The sequence below is a fragment of the Macaca fascicularis genome, chromosome 5 (assembly GCF_037993035.2).
Source record: "Macaca fascicularis isolate 582-1 chromosome 5, T2T-MFA8v1.1".
Taxonomy (NCBI): Eukaryota; Metazoa; Chordata; class Mammalia; order Primates; family Cercopithecidae; genus Macaca; species Macaca fascicularis.
Window position 1 is genome coordinate 119,185,359 of NC_088379.1, and position 21,356 is coordinate 119,206,714.

A 21,356-nucleotide genomic window follows, 5' to 3' on the forward strand; every position below is an offset into this window, starting at 1 on the left:
GAAGGTGGTTTGCAATTGTTACACCATAGTAACACATCACTGATTGAGATTAATTGGGGAGAAGACCTGTCAAAATTAGTTAAAAAACTAAATGATTCTATTTTATTTAAATAGGTTTCATTACCTTTTTGTGTGTGAAGGAATCAGGCTTGCCAAGGTTGCAAACATAAAATCTGTTTTGATTAATAGATTTATAAGGATTGTAATTGGCATATGTCAGCATCAGACTATGCTACCTTGGCTCTGCTTATAGTGCAATTTCTATGCTTCAATTTAATTAGATACTTATAAATGGTTTCAAAAGCAGTTTATTTTCTTTACTAGACTTGTCCTTTACTTAAGAAGATGCACTGCCTACTTTTTTTATATAAAAGAAAATTGCATGGCCCCATAAGTACATCAAGTAATGCTGGCTATTTGTCCTTTTGTTGTTACTGTCACTCTTACTTTAAATAATTGAGTTCCTCAATATTAGCACTATGGCATGTTGGAGCAGATAATTCATTACTGTGAAGGGCTCTTCTGTGCATTGTAGGATGCTTAGAAGCCTCCACCCAAGAGATGCCAGAATGGCAACCACAATTGTGACAGTCAAAAATGTTTCCACACATTGTCAAATGTCTCCAGAAGGAAGAGAGAGTAGAGGGGGCAAAATCATCCCAGGTTGAAAACCGTTACCTTAAATGAATGATCCTCTGTCTTTCTGTGGGGGAAAAACTGTTCCATCTCTTTTCTCTCGTCCATATTATGAATATATTCTTAGAAAATGACCAGAAGATGTAATTTAATTTTGAAGGGCAGATTTATATAAGAAATATCAAAAGAAAAGGTCACTGGAATAATCAACACATATGAGAATAACATTTGAAAATCATGTTTTATCAGAGTTCTCTTGGAGAGTTCCTAACAAATAAGCTTAAATGAACATTTGGCACTACAACTTTTAAATGAGAAATTATTTGGAAGAAGGCGAATGGCAGAAGGAAAATAATGATCTTCAAAATAGTAACTCATTAAAGCTTTAACAAAATTAAGCCTGTAGGTAAAATTTATAGTCTTCCTACTTTTCTTAGAGTATAAATTGATATAATGCAATTTAAAATCAGGATAGTTGGATTATTATTGTAAAAAGAAGCCTATACTGCATTTCTGTACATCTCAAAATATTTTGTTCCCAAATATAGTTTCCTTTTATTCATCTAGAATAAAAATTTAGCTCTTTTATATATTAAATGTTTTCAAATATATTCAGAATGAAAGTAATCTAAGAAAATGGCTGTTGTTATTGCTCCTTAAAAGAAAAAGTCAAATTTTTACAAATAAGTATTTTTCATCATTCTGTCTATGGCCCCCTTGGTAATATACTGCTGGGCACGTTCACATGCTCTCACTATCCCATACATGTAGATGACTCAAAATATATATTCATACTCTCTAGGGTTCTATGTGGTATCCCACATGCAAGTCAGAGGGGATATATACACATTAAAGTAGTTGAACCAATGAAAGATACATGTTTGGGAAAGGCACAAGGGACCAGTAAGAAGTGAGCTTTACTTTAGTGGACAGAATGAGGGGAAAAAAGCATCCTAGAAATAAGTGCTCAATCACAGTTAGGTGGTGATGGAGTTGCTACAGATGTTATGTTGCTTTTTCAATAGATACTTTGAGCACCCAACTTGACTGCTTGGGACTTAGCAGCATTCAGCCTTAGTCTAAGAAAGATGATCACAGTCACCGCCAAGTATTTCCATCCTGAAGAGGATGCCAACATGGTAAGAAGCTTATATCTTCTGCCAAAAAGTGAAAGATCAGAGGTTTGGGTAGTGGCATTTGTGACTTCTAGTCTTCCTTTTTGTCCATGGTCCCCCATAATGGGTATGTTCCAATCCTTAAAAAAATAATGTTTTCAAATCAGTGAAATTTCTAATTTCTCCCAATGTTTTTTCCTCCTTTGTTCCCTATTGTCAGTTAAAGGGATCAACATCTCTCTAGTCACACAAACTAGAAACCTCAGAGAAACCTCCTAACCCATCTGCCACAAGTTAATTACTGCTCAAGATCTGATTCCACAGCAACATCTTTGGTAGCTTTGCCCTCCTTGCAACTCTGTTCCCATTGCTATGGTTGAGGAACTCATCATGCCTTACACCTACATTCACTCCAGAGACTTTCAGATGCTCTTTCAACACCAATTTTTCCTGACACCACATAATTGTGCTTATTACTACTAAATCTGTCCTAAAAATCTGATATAATTATGAATTGACTAAACAAATCTTAAATTAATTCTTCATTTTCTCCAGATTAAAAATCAAATTCCTTCCCAGACTCTCCACTGTTATTCTCAGTCAACTTTTATTTCTGACACACACACATAGTATACCAATCATTACAAGTTTTCAGTCATTCAAGTGTGACAAAGACTTTTAACTCTATTTTTTTCTTTTGTGGGCCTGTCTTTCTATAACGCTCTTCAGTCCAATCCCTACAACTTTATGGCAAAATTCTGTTCACCATCCAGTATATTTCAGTTAAGATTCTTAGCTTGTATGTTGGCGCTCCCATGGCACCTTATTAATAGTTTCATTATAGTATATAATCACACTATATTTCAGTTGCATACATAATTATTTGTCTTTTAAAATTATGATATCTTTTTGGTCATTTTTTGGTCTCTTTCATCTTCGTAGTCTACTAGTACTTTAGCTACAACAGAGTTAGCGTTATTCAACTCAATCAAGCTTAATCATTAGAAATAGAAGACAACTGGCCAGGCATGGTGGCTCATGCCTGTAATCCCAGCACTTTGGGAGGCCGAGGTGGGCAGATAACCTAAGATCAGGAGTTCGAGACTAGCCTGGCCAACATGGCGAAACTCCGTCTCTACTAAAAATACAAAAATTAGCTGGGTGTGGTGGCACGTGACTGTAATCCCAGCTACTCGGGAGGCTGAGGCAGGAGAATAGCTTGAATGTACCCACTTGTGCTCAAGTGACTAGGAAATCATTTTACACACAGCAGACACAGCAAAGCAGATTATGATACACTTTTGCTTAAAACCCTACTATTGGTTTCCCATTGCATGTAGAATGAAACCCAAACTCCCAAATCTAGTTAACGAAACCCTACATGGTTAAATATCTACCTACCCTGTTCAGTCACTCCCTTTCCCCCAAGGCAGTCCATCTACTGGTTTCCCCACTTTTCCCCTAACAAAGAGGGCTCTTTGTGCCTGAAACTCTTTCTCTTTTTCATGATGGCTTCTACTTGTCATTTAGATATCAGTTTAAATGTGACCTCCAATGATACATCTTGCCTGAGAAGCCACTCTAAAGCAGTGTGACCAAGACTCTCTCCCTAACCAAACATCAGGCAGGTTCCTCTTTTCAACTAGATCTCATCTTTGGGCAATGTCCCTAACCTTCAGAAGCCAGTCTAAATGAAGAATCCTACTAAGTGATTTCCCACCTTTGATATCTGATCAAGGTCTTCATTCTCTACCCTTAATGTCTAAGTCCTTGGCCTGCCTTTAGCAAGAATCTTGTTAGTCCAGTTCAGCAAGAATCTCCCTATCCTTGATGTCTCCTCTTAAAAATCTTCCATCCACTGACCCCCTCACTCTGCTCCTTGACTATAAATCCCCAGCTGTCATTGCTGTGCTTGGAATGAAGTTCAGTTCTTTCCCTGATTGCAATAGCATAAAATAAAATCTATATCAGCTTTAACTGGTGTCTGGCTCTGTGTGTTTTTGATAGTAGCCATCCGGTCCCCTGGTATCAAATTACCCTATTTCAATTCTCTGCATAGAACTAATCCTTATGACATTATTATGGTGTTTTGTTTATACGCTAGGATGAAAAGCTTTGGGAAAAGAGGGGCATTGTCTCTCTTAGTCACTGTTTCATCACCAGTGCATATAGCCTAGAACAAAGCTTGCCAATGGTTATATACTCAAGAAATTTTGTTGGGTGAGACCATTTTCATAGTATATCTAAAGGGGTATGAAAATGTACACAACAGAATGCTGAAAATTAGCATATATATAAGATTTATTATAAAAAGGAAAAAATGAATAAATCAAATATTAAAAGTTGAGCCCTCCAGTTTCTTCTTTATACAATGTTGTATTTTCCAAATTTTCCACTAACTGTATTACTTTTAAAATCAGAAAAACATAAAAAATAACACATGAAAAAAAGTAGTTTAATGAATCGCCATTTTTAGTTGGTTTAAAATGTGTATTTTTGGGAGGAACCTTTTACTTGCTGCAAGTTTTCAAGATTATTGATTCTGTGCCAAGAGAAAGACACATGCAAATATAAAAATGAAACAAGCACCTTTTCACAGGGGAAAACACTGTCAAAAATAGTTATTTCCTTCCTTAAAGTTCTAAAGCCTAGCTGATTTTAAAACCAAGCAAATAATAAAATAGAGAAAAGGGAGAAGAGGATAAGAGTCTGATATTACTTACATATCACATTACCTATGTCAGGGAAATCAAGAGCAAATGCTGTTTTCCCTGTGTAATCTGATTCAGTCATGATTGAGTACTAGTGATTCATGTGGTGCTGTTAACTAGTGAGATGATCTCTTCCTGCAGTACTCCCCTCATAACCGTGGGTTCAACTACTCTCCAATGCATTTGCAGATGTCCATTATGGCATCTGTCTTTAAAACACTCCTCCTTTGTTGGCTGTTGCTTACTATTTTATGACAGTCACTGTTGTTATGGATGTTGTTTTAAAATCGTTCTTTACATGAATAAACACAACACTGTCAGATTACATGGCATGGAGATTCATCAGTTAAGGTAAGATAAAATGAAAAAGAATTCATCCCTATTTCTCTCATTAGATAAAAAGCTTTGGTAGAATCTACTGACCTTAGGGCCCTTATGCAGGCTGTTTGTTCCCTCTGCCTACAATGTTCCTCCCCAGCCCCGCCCTGGGGAGCCAAATAACTTCCTTCCTCCCATCTTTTAGGTTTTCATTCAAATGTATTTCACTTTCTCTATGAAATGGTCCTGACCAACTACTTAAAATTGGAATACTCCAACACCCTGTATTTCCCTCTCTGCTTCCTTTTTTTCCTCAACAGTTATCACCATCTAATACCCAGTGCTTTGTTTACTGTCCGTCTCCCCCAAAAATGCAAGCTCCATGAGGGCAGGGATATTGGTCTGTTTTGTTCCTACTATACACCTAGAAATGTAACTTGTTGGGTGAGTGAATGATATAGGTGAATTTGCCAGTGTTATAATTTTTGAGATTATGTCTCATAAATTTAATCCATCCATGACTTATACCCTGAGATAAAGGATCACTCGAAATCTCTCTTGTGGTTAGAAATGGGTCCTAGGGTTCAAGGACCTAAAATTGTCACAGTTCCTTTTGTACTCCTGAAACCTTAAAAGATGGAAGAAAACCTCCAGTGAGGTAACCAAGGAATTATGACCTTTGGCTGTTATGGAGCCCCGAAAAAAGATGTACACTGCGTCAGAAGGTGTTGATGATGCTATCTAGGTCACAAAGGTTTAGAACTTCCCCAGCATAGTTTCTCTTTTTATAAGTTTAGTCTGTATGTAGTGTCAGAATGAAAACAGTTCTTGTTTTACCTTGGCAGTTTTTCAAATGTTTGACTTTGGTATCCTAGAGGAAATGGAAGAAACTAGTTTCATTATCCACAAAAATTGAGTCTCATAGGAGGACCTCATACAAACCAAACCAAAATAAAACAAACAAATAACAACTTTCTGCACCAGAATTGCAAGTTCACTAAACAAAGATTTGATTTTATCTTAAACCTGAGCAAGAGAAGTAATCTTTGAACTATAGTGGTTCATTGGGTAATTAAATGTTATTGGCAAATGATGTCCTCCCAGAATTCCTGTGTTGTTATACTAACCTTGATACTTCAGAATGTGACTGTATTATTTGCATATAAAGTGTCTAAAGGGATAATTAGGTGAGAATGAGGTTATCAGTGTGGGCCCTAATCCAATATGACTGGTGTCCTTACAAGAAGAAATGAGGACACAGACATCATACAGAGGGAAGACCATGTGAAGACACAGGGAGATGACAGCCACCTACTTGCTTAGGAAGGAGGTCTCAGAAGAAACCAAACCTGACAACACCTTCATCTTAGATTTCTGGCTTCCAGAGCTATGAGAAAATAAATTTCTGTTGCTTAAACCACCCAGTTTGTGGTACTCTGTTACTGGCAGTCTTAGCAAACCAATACAGCCAAACAAGAAATGCCATAAATTTTTGTCAGAAAAAAATGCTTGTAAAGAAGTAGATTTATATGTCAGAGTTGTTTTGTTCTCTCCTCAAACCAGAAGGTTCCTTTTAGTCAGCTGGCAGTACGTTTTGTTCCTACTATACACCTAGAAATGTAACTTGTTGAGTGAGTGAATGATATAGGTGAATTTGCCACTGTTACAATTTTTTTTACCCATAGTAGCCATTCACTTAAGACCCTAAGATGCACCCACTAAGTGCAGGATACTAAAAACGTCAAAGCAAGAACAGAAATTGAATGCTCCTACACATAAAATTAAAACACCTGTAAACTTTTCAGTGAAAGATTTTGCAAATTCTACATCACTATTACCCCTTTTTCTCACTGCTTCTAGATCAGAAATACTTAAGTTAACAATAAAATTGAGGGAGCTGGGACAGTAACGTTTTTCCAAAATAATCAAACCTACTATCACAGAATCTAGTTTACACATATTTCTGGATTTACTTTTTCTTTCCTGTGCTTTTCTTCTTTGTTTCTTATATTCATCACTTTTTAAAAATTTTGAAAACAGTTATGCTATTTTATAATTCATGAGAGATAAATATTCTGAAGTCCTTTTACTATTTCTGGAATCAAATCAGTAACTATAAGGTGAACTTTTTTGTTTTTGGAGACAAGGTCTCATTCTGTCACCCAGGCTGTCTGAAGTGCATGGCTCACTGCAGCCTCAACCTCCTGGGCTCAAGCGATCCTCCCATCTCAGCCTCTCTAGTACCTTGGACCATACATGCACACTACCACATCCAGGTAATTTTTTCAATAGTTTGTAGAAATACGGTCTTGTCACATTGCCCAGGCTGGTCTCGAACTCCTGGGTTCAAGTGATCCTTCTGCCTCAGCCCTCCAAAGTGCTGGGATTATAGGCATAAGTCACCGCACCTGGCCTAAAGTAAACTTTTAACAGAATATATGGAATGTAATTGAGTTGACTAAAGTGATGACATAAATCCTGTCTTTCTATACTTCAGCAGCAGTAGCTGCGCAATTCTTAAAGACACATAAAAGCACTATTCAAATGAGACCTTATATTATTTTTTAAAGTGTTTATACATAATCATAAACTTTTGAAAAAATATATATATAACTTCAAAAAATTGTTATACTTGTTTCATTTTTACCTTCACAACTATTTTCCCAATTAGGTAAAGGATTATTGTTTTCATTTTATACAACTCTACAGAAAGGACATTGAACTCATTAACATAGCAGACTCCAAATTATGTGGTTAAAATAAAGCTAATATAATCAGGGATTACCTAAATTTATTTATTTATTCTTTAAATTACACTCAGGTTTTCCACTGGTTGGTATACAGTCAACTTTCAGCGCAACAGGAAACATATACCATTAATTAATTTAGTATCTTTGTTTCTACAAACTTAGTTTAATTTTTCACATTTCTACTTCAAAGATTGCATCAAAAAACAAACAACAAACACAGAAAAACTTTGAGGAATCAAATGTAACCAAGATTGAAAGTTAGGAACCTATTTTTTAAAAGTTATAAATATTCTAGATTATCAAATTAGCACTTTATTGTGGTACATAACATAAAATTTTAAATTAACATTTTAAAAACATTAAAAATATGTTCTCACCAATATTAGGGTGCTTCAAAAGACGGCAGATTCTAGCTTCTCTTTCTAGTTTCTGATGATCTGTTTTAAAAAAACAGAATAAGGCAAAAATAAATAAAGCAAAAAATAATAAAACACAATAAACATCATAACAAAATGACATAAGGCCTTTGCATTTACTTATCCTTTGATTTCATTTTGAAACAATGATAGTTCAAATTTAGAATTCAGTGAATAGCACATAGTTCAACAATCTAATTTTATTTTTCATTGACTTGATGTTTGACAGAGTGCAGTATAGAACAGTGCTAAATTTAGACTTGGGGAAAATAGTAGAAATTGCACAAAACAATACTATTCTTTCTCATTTTTACATTAAGTATATATTATTGTAACAAGTTAAATAACCCAATATAGACATACCGATTTAGAGCAGAGGATGCATATATGGAAATTGAATTGCCAATGGAAGAAGTGCTAAATCAGGTAATTATAGTTTATCCCTAATGGAGAATGTTCTCTGTTCAGTCATACGCTCTGTTAACCAATTTCCTTACAATTGTTGGTTCAACTTCCTAGGTTTATGATGCTCTTCCTAATATCAAAGATTTCCAAAAATCCCTGATTGCTTGCTCATCTTCACCTATCTATGTTTCCCTAACCATTTCTTTGAAGAAACATGAACCACTATAAACTTGTGTTTTAAGAATTATCTTAATATTCTTCTTTGATTTTTTGGTGGCAGTACGTATACACATAAACGTAACTAAAATCACTCATCACAACACAAAATAAATGGTAGTGAGAGACAAAAACATGGTAGAAACACATGTTGCTGATAAGGGTAGCAGTGTATACTGGTCATTAGTTGAAAACTTATACACAAAATATCTGATTTAAATCTTACAACAACCCTCTTATATTGGCAATATTATCATCCCTATTTTAAAATACAAATACCAGTAGTTTAACACCACTGCCTTGATTAATGCAAAGCCTCCAGCAATCTCATCCTCTGTTTCTTTTGCATTTATGATGCAACACATGTCAACACATATAAAAATGTCAACACTTTTTAAAATAAAAGGCAAATAATGTTTGGTTTTAGTTTGGAAATAGTTTTGACTTTGAAGATCCCCTAAGAGAGTTTTTGGCACTCCCTGGGTCTGCAGACGCACTTTGGGAACCACTGGTGTATGCTATAATGAACTGTTGTATATAATGTAGATATTTTTTGGCCATTTAGAAAAATATTTTAAACATGTACAGTGCTATTAATAGCTCAAAGTGTCAAAAACACAGTGTCTTAATAAATCAGCCCAGCATTAGATAGTCTCTAACAGTGTATCTCCATTATATCTTGATTCCCAAATACAAAGACAGATATTCTCTGGACCTACCATTATCTAAAATTATACCTACTTCAAATAAATGTAAATTCTTCAAACTCCCTATCTTTTTAACAAGTCCTTACTCTTAAGCTACTTCCAACTTATTTAGAAGTATACAAGCAAATACAAAAAGTAAAGGTAGATTTTGAAAATGCCTCTAACAGCAATACCATAAATACTGCAAAGTGTTACACCTAAAGTATAGCAAAGAGGCTGGGCACAGTAGCTCACCCCTGTAATCCCCGCACTTTGGGAGGCCGAGGCAGGTGGATTGCCTGAGGCCAGGAGTTCAAGACAAGCCTGGCCAACATGGTGAAATCTTGTCTCTACCAAAAAAAATACAAAAATTAGCCAGGTGTGGTGGTGGGCACCTGTAATCCCAGCTACTCAGGAGGCAGAGGCAGGAGAATCACTTGAACCGGGGAGATGGACGTTGCAGTGAGCCGAGAACTTGCGCTGCATTCTAGCCTGGGTGACAGAGGGAGGCTCTGTCTAAAAATAATAATAATAATAATAAAGTATATGAAAGACATATGCTTACAGAGATTTGAATTTTGTTATGGAGACAGGGATATGCAAATATATGTGCTAAACTATGTGATTTTTTATATATATAAATCATCCGAAAAATATATAATTATATTAAAATAAAGAATAAAAAGGAAGCAAAAGATCTTTACAGACAGTAAGTTCTACAGAGTTTTTGCTATAAGTATAATTATAAAACTTTATATAGTTTATCGTCGTGGGCTTAACCGTTGTTTCCTCATAAAATTCATATGAAGCCATCCTAATCTCCAGATCCCAGAGAATGTGACTGTATTTGGAGATGGAATGTTTAAAGAGGTGACTGAGTTGAAATGCGGTCATTATTGTGGCCTGTAATCTAATATGACTGGTGTCTATATATGAAAGGGGAACTAGTGCATGACATGCGCAGAAAGAAGATCCTGTGAAGACACAGGGATAAGACAGGCATCTACGAGGCAAGGAGAAAAGTCTCAGAAGAAATCAATGCTTCTGACACCTTCATCTTAGACTTCTGAGCCTCCAGAACTGTGAGAAAATAAATTTTCACAACTGCTTATTTAAGCCACTTAGTCTGTGGTACTTTGTTGTGGTAGCCGTATCAAACTAATACATCTAATGTATTAGTTTTCTATTGCTATGTGTCCAACACCTCAAACTTAGGAGCTTAAAACAACACACATGTATAATCTCACAGTTTCTGTGGGTCAGGAACCTGGCCGTAGCTTAACCGAGCCCTTTGCTTTAGGGTCTCTCACCAGGCTGCAATCGAGGTGTCAGCCATGGCTGGGGTGTCATCTAAAGTCTTGACTGAGGAAAGATCTCCTTCCAAGCTGGCATAATTGTTGGCAGTACTCAGTTCCTACAAGACTTGTTGACGTGAGGGTCTCAGTTCCTACCTGGCCATTGGCTGGAGGATGCCCTCAGTTCCTTGCATGTGCCAATATGGCAACATGTTTCATCAAAGTCACCAAAGGGAAGAGTATGGTAAGCAAAAGGGAAGGTCACTATCTTATTTAGCCTAATCACAGAAGTGATATCCCATCATGTTTTCCATATTCAATTGGTTGGGGGAAAAAAACCTAGGCTGGCCCAATTTCAATGTATAAGGGCATGAACAACAGGAGGAAGGATTATTAGGGCATCTTAGAATTTGTCTGCCACTGTTTTTTGTTTGTTTGTTTGTTTGTTTGTTTGTTTGTTTGTTTTTTGAGACAGAGTTTAGCTCTTGTCGACCAGGCAGGAATGCAATGGCGCAATCTCGGTTCACTGCAACCTCTGCCTCCCGGGTTCAAGCAATTCTCCTGCTTTAGCTTCCCAAGTAGCTGGGATTGCAGGCACCTACCACCATGCCCAGCTAACTTTTGTACTTTTGGTAGAGATGTGGTTTCACCATGTTGGCCAGCCTGGTCTCAAACTCCTGACCTCAGGTGATCCACCCGCCTCGGCCTCCCAAAGTGCTGGGGTTATGGGCATGAGCCACCATGCTCAGCCCACAGTAGACTTTATAACAATAGTACTGATGGGCTTTCTCTGAAAAGCAGCTTCACTTACTTTTTCTTCCATATAATCACATAACTTAGTGATCTTCTATGAATCATAGGCATTCTGCACTCTCCCACTGGAACATGTTTTGACATCCCAAACACGATGATATAACTAAATTCTAGTTTCCATTAAAACCAGAAATTAACAATAATGAAAATGGATATCACCTGGTATGTTTCACATTTAACATGAAGTTCACAACTTGACTTTCAGAGAGAGTAGGTAGGTGAGGAGTGATTAAATACCTATTACAGTATTACCAAAAAGCACATTTCTGTATTTATCCTGCTAAAGAGATGGATTACTTTTAAAGTCTCCTTTACTTTTAATTCCGTCAGCAACAAAAATTATACATCCTACCTCATCATTCCCAGCTCTGACAACTACAGTGGTGAGCAGTAAAGACAGATTATAAAAGGCAAGACAGCCATAATACTGTTTGGCACCATTTGAAGATTTTCTTTTATTATCCACAGGCCCTGAAGCTAGTGTGGAACCAGCCTTATTTATCATTTAACATTTATTAAAGTACTTGAACTATAATAGTTTGGCTTCATTATTCCTTTGAAGCTCAAGTCCACACTCTTGTATGAATCAAATATAACTCTTCAGGCTGTAATCTCATCAGGTCTGATAAGGTACATACTGTTAGTAATATATGGTTGAAGACCTGCCATATAAACAATGCCTTAAGGAAAATACATCATCATTTGGTTTTTGACATGAAGTCAGTGGGGGAATAATATTACCAGTAGAAAGACTTCTGTATTTTAAAACATTTCTTGAGAATTTTGGTGAAATGTTGTTATAATATTACTTCCCAGCCAAGATATGTTTTAACTTACAAAATATTTTATTTCAAATGAGGTGGAAAATGTGAATTCAGACCTAATGAAGTAAATTCTTGACTCCTGTTCCAAAACAAATTTTAATCTTTATGTAAAATAATACTCCTGATCACAAATGTAAATTAAAGTGCTACCCTGATTCACTTTCACACAGCAATAGAAATATCACTAAAGCTATATAAAGCAACAATATATCTACTCTGGCAATATCAGGGAATAAGCTCTTACCAATAAGCAAATTTCAAAAGTACTTATTTACTCCTCCAAGTACCCAAGTATTAAAATATTAACCTCATTAGGCGGTTGGGGGAAGATCTAACAGTCATTGCTTTCTTACATGAATGACATATATAAAAGAATTTCATCTTTTTTGACACCACTGAGTGCTCATTATTAGCATTAATTATTACTCTGCTGTAATCCAGTGAAGTACTCAGAGGCTACAGAGGTGTGAAAACCCACAGGTACCTGCACCACCTACCAAGTGCCAAGGGAGGGGTTTGGACAAAAGGAGGGGTTGCCTTCTGTCATAACTGGTCAGTTACTGCCCCTTCTAACAAATACACACGCATGCACACACATACATATGCACATGCACAGACATGCACATGCAGGCACACACACACAAATATAAGCATAAAACCTAAGGAAGGCCTGAGTTTGCCATGGCCAAGAAGGTTTAACTCTTCTACTCCCCCTCCTCACAAACAGAATCCCACTCCCAAAATAATCTTGTATCAAAATTACAGAGGAGTTGCCCATGGGCGCATGAAAAACTGAATGTTTAAAATCCAGCTCTATCACTAATTTTTACCCTACTGGCCTTTCGGCTTGTCAGGTTAAGCTGCTGAGCTGCTGTGTTCCCTATTCTTATCTCCTTAGTCCTGACATTTCCTGGCCTTATGCTCCAGTTTGAGGTCAATGCCTCAGATCTGTTTTTGAGGGCAAGTTAATCCTGCCTCCCTGGCTTCCTTATGACAACCAGCCCAACTCGATTTTGAAATTTTTCACATTTGTTTCATTTACAAGAAACTACAGTCTCAAGTAAGAGACATTGTATTTGCCCCTCTGGAAGAAACCTGGCTGGCTACTCATTCTCAGAATGGGGGAAGATAAAACTAAATGTACCTAAACTATTTCAACTTTTATACTGTTGTATCCGCTTATTACGTGTTTTTTTTTTTTTTTTTAATCTCTTCATGAGTTTTTGCTGTCAGCTGTTAGTGCTGTCAATGTCTCCAGTACATAAAACAGTTTCAGGTACACACAATAGGCATTCAATAAATGTTTGTTGACTGAATAAATGAATGAAGGACGAATGCCCCTTCTTTTTTCACAATTGCTGTGAATGGAGAACCAGAGAAAAGAAAAGCATAAAAATATAATAAATAAATAAATAATAAATATTTATAAATATACATAAATAAATATAATAAATAACCTGGAAGTGAGAACCTAGAGATCCTCTCTTAAAAGAAAGACGCACTTTTTAGTGCATGGATTCTGGAGCGCTATAATGTAGCTACTCAGAGGCCTTTTTCCTGCAGGCTTTGGAATTACATTCTGAATGCATTTTTCTTGTTAGAGAAATTGTGTCTCCCTAAATGAGGCATTCCTCTAGAAAGAATACAGAATCTATCCATTTAAGTAGGTCACATTTAAAAACAGACTGCAAAGTAGAAGGAGCTAAGGAAAGAGCCATTTCACTACAAAACCTGAACAGGATGTATATAAATTTAAAGCTGTCATATCCATTTAACAAAAAGTTTTAAAAATTCATAATTAAATATTACAAAACTATGCTATGCCATTGTGTCATAAATTTGAATTTTTAACTATTTGACGTAGAATCTTTTTGACATTAGGGACCAGTCCTTCTGCTGCCCACAATGCCCTGGAAGAATCAGTAAGATCCTACAACTATATAAGATGATGTTCTTTTCATGGTGAAGTAGAATTAGATACAGATGCTGAAAACTCCTACATCTTAATTTAGAATGAAAGTCTCTGTATCTTAACTTAGACGTGAAACCTTTTGAAAGTCTATTCTGTGCAGGAAGCTCATATAAATGTAGATTATCAATTATGAGTCCAACCTTGATTCTATATGGACTGGAAACCATGGCTGCCTTGTGGAGAAGCTCCACCCCATCATTTGAAAAAAAAAAAAAATACGTGAAAAAAGAACCAAGCCTCTACTTCATTTTACCTTCTTTCTGCAGTTTCACCTATGGAGGAAAATGGAATTTTCAACTGACTGCAGAGGAATAAAAACCCATAACGAAGGTCCCTAATTTTGTAGAACACTAGACACACTGTAAGAAACAAGCCAGAGAAATGGAAAGACCTCTGGCTTCAGAGTGGAGTGGACAAGAATTGCTATCCTGGTTCTACCACTAACTACTAGCTAGGTGTCCAAGTTACTCGACCTTTCCAAAGTTCCTTACATAACACGGGCATAAAATACCTAGCACCAGGCACTGTATCTGGAACAAAAGAGGTCCTCAAAAAATTGTATTATCAACATTATTATCATTATTATTGCCTAAAATGTGTCCAACTTTAAAATAACTAAATTCCTAAAAGATATATTAAAAATTACATTAACTCCATCAAAAATTGTTTATTTTACATGTATCCTAATACATTACAAAAATAACTTTTTCATAAAATCATATGATGACGCCCTCGAGGCCACTGATAACAGAAATAGTGAGAGAACCACTGGTATCTATGGTCAGAAAGAGACAAATTCAATACAGTAAAATATGGACAAAAACTCAAAATTATTCAGTTTTACAGTATATGCTAAACATCTAAAAAAAAACATAGAAAAAAACTATTATTTGTCTGAGTGTAAAATTTGTAAATAAATAAAATTGTCCAGTTTTATATACAAACTTACTATGCTCTTTTATTCATCCATTTTGCATATCTGAAACATATCTCTTCTGATTAATAATTTATCATAAAATTGTTTAAGAGGGAGCTGCTGTATAATATATTCTCTTTCACAGGACTGTAAAGGAATAAATATTGAAATTTGATGGCACCATTCTTATGTTATCCTACAGAAGAAATTATTTTCCCTCTTCCACTTCAATAATAGCATCCATTCAGAGATATAACATTATATCTGTTATTTAAAAAATGCTTTACACAAAATTATGAAAATGTAATGCAAAATCTACATCTTATAGGGCTCTTGTTCAGTTGCAATTTAAGTGAAGATACAACTTATTGTAGTCCTTTTAAAATTATAAACTATAGTGAAGCCTAACTTATATAAAATATTTTCATATAAATGTTTATTTAATGTCTGATAATATAAACTATCTACATAGTTATTAAGAAGGAGATGGGCATACTCTGCTAAGATACAATAGAAGTTTCAAGAGAGCCTCTTAGTAAGCCTTATACTACTTCTAGGTGATGGGCTAAGGGGAATTTGAATTGAGCTTTTATCCCTTGGCCGGGGGGGAAGTGGGAGCATAATTGTGCAGAACAGGGTACATTGGAGGAGGTATGGTGTTGAATGGAGACTATTGGTGGACTGTAGATTTCCTTTGGAAGATCAAGGAAGGAGATGCGCAGGAAACCCTGATTATAACCCTCGTAGCTCTACCTGACATTAGCGATCTCCCTCAGTTATCATACCTTCTGTGATGGTGTTGCTGTCTTCCTCTCATGAGAGTGCCTCTGTCTGTCTGCTTGTGTGTCTGTCATTCTGTTAACATGGCTACACCACTCATTGCATGTTCCAAGATATAAAACTTGTCTTATGAAGGTCACCAGAGGATTTAGGCAGGAGGAGTGAATCAGGAAGCATAAGAAGAGGAGAGTGGTATGCAGAATGGCCAGATAGCCAGGACATGTCCCTTTAGGAGAAAGAGGATCCAAGCAATATTCAGTAGGTCAGAGTCAAGGCCTTTCCAAAGGAGGAAATCAGAACTTCCAGATGGCACTAGGAAACAAGGTATCAGACCGAGTTCACACAGAACAGATGACCATCTGTCAAAAGTACCATTTAAAACTATTATGGCTGGGCGTGGTGGCTCATGCCTGTAATCCCAGCACTTTGGGAGGCCCAGGCAGGCAGATCACAAAGTCAGGCGTCTGCGACCAGCCTGGCCAACGTGGTGATCCCCGTCTGTACTAAAAAAAAATACAAAAATTAGCTGGGCATGGTGGTGTGCACCTGTAATCCCAGCTACTCTGGAGGCTGAGGCAGGAGAATCGCTTGAACTTGGGAGGCGAAAGTTGCAGTGAGCCGAGATTGTGCCACTGCACTCCAGCCTGGGTGACACAGCAAGAAGACTCTGTCTCAAAATAAAACAATAATAAATAAATAAATAATAAAACTATGATGTCTCAACCGATTGTTAATATTGTAAATAATAAGCCCTTATATAAATCACAAGTTATAAGGATATTAGTTGGTGCATATTAAGAATTAAAGAGGTTTAAATTTGTCTATATCTTTATTTTCATTGTATATCAATAATTTAATTCACATAAATTATTCTAATTATACTATTATAGAGGACTAATGAGATAATTTTTGTATAATACATTAACTCTACCCTCAGTCTACAATCAAATAGTACTCTTCCTTAGATGTAATTTTGCTTGTGAGAAATTTGCAGCACAATTCCATTTTGACTTTTAAGCACAACAGAGCTAAGTCATTTGAGACACTTTGTATTAAAATCCTTCCAGTTTCGGCTATCCAGAGATTAGAAGGACACAGAATGGAAACAAGGCATACTAAAGATAAACAGAATCCACCCTTAACCATCTTTTTCCAGTGGCCCCAATGATTTTTACAAGCAGTTGTATAGTAACACAAGAGAACACTTACTTCAGGGATTTTGCTTTTGTTTTTCTTATTGTGGTATGATAAACATATTTTGCTATTCTTAAGCATTTTTTCCTAAGAATTAAGTACACAAATTTATTCAAAAACTGAAAACTATACAAATATTTATATGGTTTTCCACAGGAAAATTTTCCTTAGGTAGTTTAATACTAACACGTTGAAAATAGAGATAAAAGAATAACTTTGGATAACAATTTAGAAGAATAAAGGGAATGAAATGGAAAAGAACACTGATGTTTTATGGTTCCTTTAAAACATGTGGAACATGACGTTAATCATTTTTCTGTGACTGAGTTCTCCTAAGAGGTAACTGTGAAGCTAAAGTAGCTTAGGCTTCTGGGCCCTTCATATGCACAGACTCCTGAAAGGACCTCATCAATGTTTACAGGCTCATATGTTTTCATAAAAGTTGCAAAACATGATATCTTAACATTAATCAGCTACGATCACTATTTCTTTCCACTCTTCTTTTTCCTCCATCACACTTTTCTTTGTGTTGGGTGACACTGGAGCAAGCACAAACATTTTTGAGATCTAACAAAAGGGAAGTTGAGCTGTACTGAACATACATTTAGTTTAGGTTTAATAAAACATATTTACTTGGTTTGCAGTCACTTCTATGTTGAGGTATGTTACTGCTAGCCATCCCAGTGTAGGATGTTTTGGAAATACACCCACCTCTCAGTCTGCCATGAGATAACGATGTGACACCCCAGGGGTGGTATCAGCATATGAATTTGAACTACAGATCACCCTGCAAGTGTGTGAACAAACGAGGAGGAAAAATGTTTTTGCTATTTTTCTGGAATTTGTTATGCTTTGTAGTATTTCTCTGCTTTTTAAAATTTATAACTTCTTATGACTATTTCATCCTAAATATATTTCACTTTTGAGTTTAATTTTTTATTTGTAATCTTTTCTCTTCCTTAGGGAGAACCTCCCAGGTTGCATACATGTGAGGTGCTGCTAAGCCTGGATGCACGCTTCTTGTTATGCTTATGAAAAAAAGTAGATGAAAATGTATTGTTTAAACTGTAAACATAAAAAGACTTGCATATTAAAATACCTGAGATAATTTATAATGTTAACTTTCTTCTTTAAGTGAATAAAAACTCATTTATACTGCTAAAACTAGTCATTAAAATCCCATACATATCTTACATTACATTAGTCATGAGTGACCCACCATAGTAAAATGATCACTAAGTTGAAAGTCAAGGTAAAGAAATTGACTTCCAGTACAGACTCTGCCAGGAATGGCAAAAAAGCAAATCTTACACGTGTGTAAAACTATATTTATTCCTCTCTATCCTATTAAGACACTCTAAGTTTGAGATACTATGTATTTATTTGTAAAGGAAAAAGTCCTTATATCAGACATGCTACTTAACATATTTGTAATTAATATTTTATTAAGCAAACACAAGGGAACTGATAGCTGTTTTGGAAGATGAAGTAACATATTATGGTCTAAGTACTTGCAAACTAATAATTAAACTAGCAATTATAAGAATATCCTTTGAATTGAAGAAAGAAAATGAAGTTATCATTTATTGAACTACAATCCCCAAGTTAAAAAGTGTAAGACACTTAAAGTCTTGCATCTATATATTTTAATTCTATTAATTAAATTAAATAAATAAATAATTTAAAAATAAATAAAATTAATTTAATTATTTATTCCTTGTTTACCACAGTTGTGAATGCTTTTATTTCCTATACATACATACACACAAACACACACATAAATGAGGTTTAATGCAGCCACCTAAATGGAAAAAAAAAATACTACTGAGTCAGGATATTTAAAAAGAAATTGTGTATCCCATGTACCTCAAAAATATGTAAAACTATGACATATCAATTAAAAAATATAAAACAAATGAAATCTTCTGTTTTAGTTGAAACCTTGAAGGCTAAAAACAAAATAATTATCAGATACAAGTGCCAAATTGGAACTTGCCACGGGTTCATCTGAAGCCATTCTGTCATCATAAGCCCACTGCTTGCTTTCAGCTCTACAAGAGAAAGTAACGAGACCCCCAGAGAGGACTACTCTGGATAGAGTGGTCAGAACATTCTGTACTACCTCCTACTTCACACCACAAAAGAGCTTACTCAAGGGTACCAAATTGGAAGGGAGTGAGTGTCTCTGAGAGAAATATTTGAAAAAATGCATCTCCTGGAGTTAGAGGAAAATAACTACTACCTACTTTAAATCTGACTTTAAAGGCAGGAAATTGTGGCTGGCTAGCTGTCCTGGAATTGCAAAGCCCGGAGTACCCTGTTGTGATCAGGCTATGCTTCCATCAATGGCAAGAAAAAGATGCACCTTTCCCATGGACAGGATACAGGCCCACGGGCGGAATGATCTCACAAGGGACAATGCCCAAAAGGACCACCTGGCAAGGCAATGTAATCCCAAAAGAGGGGTGTAATGCCAGAAACCCAGGAGCTGCAAAGACAGCTAAAAACATCTAGCCAGGGGTGGCATGACTATCATCAGAGGAACTATACCCAGGGGTCCCTAAAAGGAATTATCCAAAGAGACAGTCAGCAATCATACATCTAACAGAGGGTAGCAGTGCAGGTTGGAACTGCACCAGTGACTCAGACTTGCCCAGTTCCTTACAACCCTTCTCTAAAGGGCCCTGAGGGCAGCCAGTGAGTGGGAGAGGAAGTCAGGTGACAAAGAGTGTCAGTACCACACACCCCCTGGTCCAAAGAGGCTGTCAAGCCTCAAACAGGCCCAACCTGAGGGAAGAAGTTTTAAATGATTACTCTGATCAGGACTTTTAAAATCCTGAAATGAGTCTGTTCTTGTGACTAAAAGACACGGCAAAGCTCTGAGATCTAACCAAGACTTCTTAAATGGCTGAAATAAATATATTCTGTGGGAAGAGGAATAAAGTAGTTCCCACTTGCATCCCACTAAAGCTAGATGGTTAGAATTCTGATTACAGTATTTTAATAAAATAGCCATATATTATAAATATGTAACAAATATATAATCATCTAGTGTCTGAATTTACTGAATACCATTGCCTTTACATCACATACCTCTGCTTTCACAGTTCCATGTCCAATTCCCTTTGGAAGCAGAGCTAGGATGAAAAATCTAGGTAGGTTATACTAAAGCAGTTGTTAAATATGCTTGCATATTTTTTTTACAATCACCTAAAATTTGTCTAGATAACCTACACTTCAGGAGTGTATCATCTTACTGATTCTGATATTGAAATTATGATACATCTGAAATGCAGAATAAAATTCCCCAGACTGAACAGAGTGGTATTCTTAATTAATCATCATTCTAGATGTCATCTTTCGTCATTCATTGGGAAGGAACACTTACCTTTTACCTAGAATGCTCTGCCTCAGGTAAGTACTGCATCATTTAGAACACGTATTTGGCATTTCCATGGCATTACAAGTGGGTCAGGTCTAAAGCAAGAGCTTACTGCAACTCTGCCTGGCTTGAAGCCCACAGTTTACAAGGAAGCATATTAAATGCCACTTAAATTGGCTGTGGTTCCTTCTACATTCTGAAAGAGGAAGATTCCTCTATGTGACCAACTTTAAAGCTGGCAGACAAAAACCTGTCCAGGCTGGACAGTTAATTTCCTCTCCCATGTGAAATTAACAGACCTACTGCCCACCTGCTAAATGTCTGTCTGCAGAGTGATACTGAAAACAATTTCTGACTTGTGTTAATCCACAGATATTCTCAGAGCTTAAAGAAGGCTTCCTAACAGATGGAAAGGAGGTGGCAAGGGAAGCCCTATGTGCTTAGTGGGTTTTTTGTATCACAGTTAACAGAAATCAATGACTACTTCCCCCAAGAGAATAAGCAACAGAGGCACTCAGGAGGAATTTCTACTATTTGCTCCTTAAAACTTGAGACTCTAGGAATTCTGCCAAGTGACCTGGAAACAAGGGACTGTGACCAGAAGCCTCTGAAGAGAGCATCATGCATTAGATTCTTGCAGTAGAATCAAACATACTGCTAACATCCATGCATGCATATTCCATCTTTGACAACTCACCTATCTTCTACACAATAGAAAAATAAACTATTTTTCTTTTCATATAGCCTAATTCCTGACTTTTCCCCTACCTTTGTTTTACCCTTTCCTTTCACCTTAACATTGGTTTCAAAAATCTCATTGTAAAACGTGATAGATTCTCACTGAAAAACATGTATATTTCAGCTTAAAGAAATAAATATGATGTAAAACTACTCCACTACCTAGATATACCACTATTTCCATTTTGA

At 36.1% G+C, this 21,356-nt stretch overlaps 1 protein-coding gene across 50 annotated transcripts in view; it reads right to left on the minus strand.

Moving 5' to 3' along the window:
- CAMK2D (calcium/calmodulin dependent protein kinase II delta) overlaps positions 1–21,356 on the minus strand; it is a 305,845-nt gene that overhangs the window by 196,544 nt on the left and 87,945 nt on the right. For all 50 annotated transcript variants that reach the window (XM_045392801.3, XM_045392793.3, XM_065545414.2 and 47 more), the window contains exon 3: positions 7,908–7,967. In XM_045392801.3, coding sequence (XP_045248736.1) covers positions 7,908–7,967 — 60 coding nt within the window. The remainder of the gene's footprint in view (positions 1–7,907; positions 7,968–21,356) is intronic.